Source organism: Megalobrama amblycephala, linkage group LG13 (assembly GCF_018812025.1).
Source record: "Megalobrama amblycephala isolate DHTTF-2021 linkage group LG13, ASM1881202v1, whole genome shotgun sequence".
NCBI lineage: Eukaryota > Metazoa > Chordata > Actinopteri > Cypriniformes > Xenocyprididae > Megalobrama > Megalobrama amblycephala.
Window position 1 is genome coordinate 13,580,616 of NC_063056.1, and position 4,075 is coordinate 13,584,690.

At 39.4% G+C, this 4,075-nt stretch overlaps 1 protein-coding gene across 1 annotated transcript; it reads left to right on the plus strand.

Annotated features, from left to right (window-relative positions):
• The first annotated feature begins 328 nt into the window (after positions 1–328).
• id4 (inhibitor of DNA binding 4) lies at positions 329–3,073 on the plus strand. Its single transcript, XM_048153904.1, has 3 exons — positions 329–934; positions 1,360–1,418; positions 2,459–3,073. Exons 1-2 carry the CDS (start codon positions 602–604, stop codon positions 1,402–1,404), a joined length of 378 nt encoding a protein of 125 aa, XP_048009861.1. The 5' UTR covers positions 329–601; the 3' UTR covers positions 1,405–1,418; positions 2,459–3,073.
• The last annotated feature ends 1,002 nt before the right edge of the window (positions 3,074–4,075 follow it).

Genomic DNA, 4,075 nt, shown 5'->3' on the forward strand with positions numbered 1-4,075 from the left:
CAGCGATAATTTTCACAGTTTCATTTTTGATTAAAAAACGGGTTACTGAGATATTACCCTGTGTGACAACTTGCCCCGGCATCCCCCATGTTGTTTAAAAGGCTAACAATGAAATGATGTGTGTTCATTATTAGCGAATGAACATTTTTGTATCTTTTTCATTATTTCTGCTTTGGAAACACACACATAAACCCACAAGCTGATAGATAAACACACACACACACACACACACACACACACACAGAAACGTTTCACCAAGCAGCCTCTTATGTGCGCTCGAGCCCCTCCGCAGTTACAGGTCGCGCGCTGCTCCATCATCACAGGAGCTCGTGACTGACCGGTTTCTCCTCGCGCAGGACTGTCAAAGCTCGAGCGGGTGGCGCCTCCCCTTTTCCGCTATATATGACCAGCCTCAACTCCTCCGCTGTTTTACACTGTGCGTTCACACTCAGAGAGGAGATGTGGTCAGGATAGAACTGCGCTCCTTTTCTTGCCTACACCAAATTGCGTTTTTACCCGAAACCTCTTGTTGCGTCCCGCGCGCTTTTGTTGTTGTTTTTCCCCCTTCTCGTTCAGCTCTTTGTGGTTTTTATTTATTACAATGAAGGCCAGCGCACCAGTTCGCCCTCATAAGGTTTCTTCTGGCTGCAGTCAGCTCTCCTTGCGTTATTTGACGGAGCCCAGCCGATGCAAAATGGAAGAGGAGGATCTTTTCTGTCTGCAGTACGACATGAACGACTGTTACAGCCGACTCAAGCGCCTGGTGCCCACTATTCCGCAGGATAAGAAAGTCAGTAAAGTGGAGATCCTCCAGCATGTCATTGACTATATCCTGGACCTGCAGCTGGCGTTGGAGACGCACCCGGCTCTCCTGAAACAGACGAGCCCACCCGCCTCCACACGGACCCCTCTCACACAAATCAACACAGAGCAGGTAAGCAGGACATTCACTTTAAGACTGTGCTGATAATGGCTGTGCACAGCAGCCTCGTTACGCACGGAAGTGACAATAGTGTGTTTCTAACTGCACCAAACCCACACAAATGATCCTGGAGGCCTGTGTTTCCTTGTTCTTTGCCAAAATGTTAAAACAATTTAATTTCTTCTTAGTGTTCAATTTTGTTCATCCATCTAATAGCCTGCATTTGTAATATGTATCATCTTAAGGATATGTATGCCTATTGTATTATATCTAAACCTTTGTGTGTGTGTGTATATGCATATTTATTACTCTATGATCATTATTATTATTATTTTAATTGACTCTCTACAATAGCTCACTGATGGTTATTGTGGCCCTCATGTCATCTCACCATTAGCCGCAGTAAGAATGAACGCACCTGTTTCCTTTGCTTTCAGAGGACGACGGGTGTCAATAAGGAAGACTCAATTTTGTGTCGCTGAAATGTTGCACACCGGTGAGTACATGAAGTTCAATATGAAATATTCTCAAAGGGCTCATGTATGGTTACGTATAATAATTCTTCCGATACACTGGGGAATTCTCACTGGGTCCTTCAGCGCTTCTATTCTCATGAATATACTGCTTGTATTTATTTTAAAATGATTTCTCATTACAATTAGTGTCACACATTCCTTTACTTTTATTATACTTTTAAATTATTTCATTGCCATTTTTGCCCAAATGAATAATTATTTTGCCAATTTCTCTGTAAAAAAATATATATTCATGACATTTTTTCTTTAGTCAAATCAACTTAGATAATTAATGTGGTTCAGATAACATAATATTTTGAGTTTCTGTTGATTCATTGTATGAACTCAAATTTTTAATTTCAATGAACTCAACATTTTAAGGAAACCAGATAACTTACTTTTTTTAAGTTAAACCAACAATTCTTTTTTTTTACAGTGTACAAGTATTTCAACCAGCCTGCATTAAGACTATTTCAGACAAGCTTGAACACATGCAGCAGTGGGAAAAGCCACAGAAATGCTTTTCATTACCCAGAATTCACAGCTAAAGAACAGGGCTGAACTGTCAGGATAATTGGGTAACAGACTTCTAATAGAGCTGGCTGTACATGCAGCTGCAATGGCTATTATTAATAGAGTCATGACAGTAAAAACCGCATGGATAGAAGTTATTACCATAATATTCCTGTTAGTATGAATGCCGGTTTTTGTGACAATCTGTCTGCTTGCGCTTTCCGCTCTGGCTGGACTGTAACTCTGGCTCCAGGACGCTGGCAGCCGCTCGAACCCAGCTGTACGTTGCGCAATAACGGTCTTCCTAACAGAGGGGTTGGTTGGTAGCGTCCGGGACGTTAGCTGCGTGTGTGAGGTTAGCGGCCCGGGCCCGTGTTAGCGCCGCGCTTGTTGTTTGACCTGGTTTGTTTTGGGTTGTTGATCAAGCATGCCCTCTGTTTTGTCGGTGGCGCCACTCAGTCTGGAGCACACGGTTCACACACCCCTTCTATTCATTCCTCTCTCACAGGTGTGCACTGAACCCATCCAAAGCCAAGCCCAGCTTCACCAGGGAATCCAACACACACCAGGCCCAATCGCAGGGGAGCAGCACTGAAACTAATAGCTACTAAATCATAATATGTAAACATTTTAACGTCAGCTGTCAAAGATGCGGTGAAGCCAGCCAGATTTCTCCTGTGCCCATTCTGTTCTCTCTCAGTGGGGGAAATGCTGAATTTGGACAGAGAATCCAACCCACACCTCTGAAATTTCAATTTTAAAGGCACCTCAGATAAAAAACCTGCATCTAATTTTACTAAAACCATCAGACTGTAAAGCTTTATGAATCAAAATGTAAACATCTGACATCTATTGTTAGGTGATTTGTGCTGAACAGGGATTTCCCTGCTGTTTAATATTGTAAAGAACTACGATAAGTGTTGACTTAAATAATGCTGTACATAACAAGGAGGATGTTCTATAAATGTATGTGTAAGAGAATATATGTTCAGCCAGCTGATTGTAATTATTCTAAAATATTTTTTATCAAAAATGTTTCGTTCTGTAAATATTGTGTTTTCACATAAGTGTAGTGAATGATTACATGATGTTCTGCTAATAAAGGTCTCACATCATAAACTGATTTGCTTGTGCTCGGCTTTCTGTCCATTAAATTAGCTGTGAGCGCAATTACTAAAACATTAAACTGTTACTGGATTCCTGCGGTAGAAACTGTTTCATTTAAATCAGTTAACATCACTGCAGCGGAATATTATTACACTTTAATTTATAGGATACATTATTTGAAGTGAATAAATGAGAACCTTTCTAAACAATAACTCAAGCATAAGAGAAAGGCATTTCTTTGTACCTCTTCAAACAAATAACACATCAGCTCTGTTTTGAATAGAAGTTGTTTACAATTTCGTCAATCTCATTTTAGGTGGAAAATAATTTCATAGCATGCCTATGTGAAAGTAATTCAGGTCTAAACGTGTGCAGGATATTGTCCTGTTGTACTATTACATCTCAAATCGCTGCTGTATGTGTGATCTTTTGACTACATTTTCATTTTTAACTCAAATGAGCCTATTCAAGTTTGCCCTTTTTGCCTACGGAAGCACAACATTTTTAAGAATTTTATACACTGTAAAAAGTGGTAACCTGCAAATGTTATATTAAAGAGCCATTTCTACACGCTTAGATTAGTTTTGTTGTTGCAACTTAATATATTTCGGTTGGTTCAGCAATGTTAAATAGATTTGTTTTATTTGAATAAAATCAATTAATTTCAAAGTTACCATATGAAGCACATTTTTAGGTTACCATTTTTCTTTCTCAGTGCAGGTCACTTTAAAGTCTCACTTTATATGATTGTATTTATCCTGTAACCACAGTGGATAAAATACATAATGTTTGAGGGAATGAAAAATGTCTGTCATTTATTTCTGCTTATTCTCTCTGTCCTGGATCTGACATTTTCCTGTTTGTCATTTCTTGCTGGCAAACAAAAAGATATGAAACATTTTTCTTGGCCTGTATTTTTATCAGACTGCACTGAAGATACTGTACAGCGGCCTTCACTGTTAGAACACACAGATATTACAGGAATCCTGAAAAAACATGGTGATAAAGTGACAAAAAT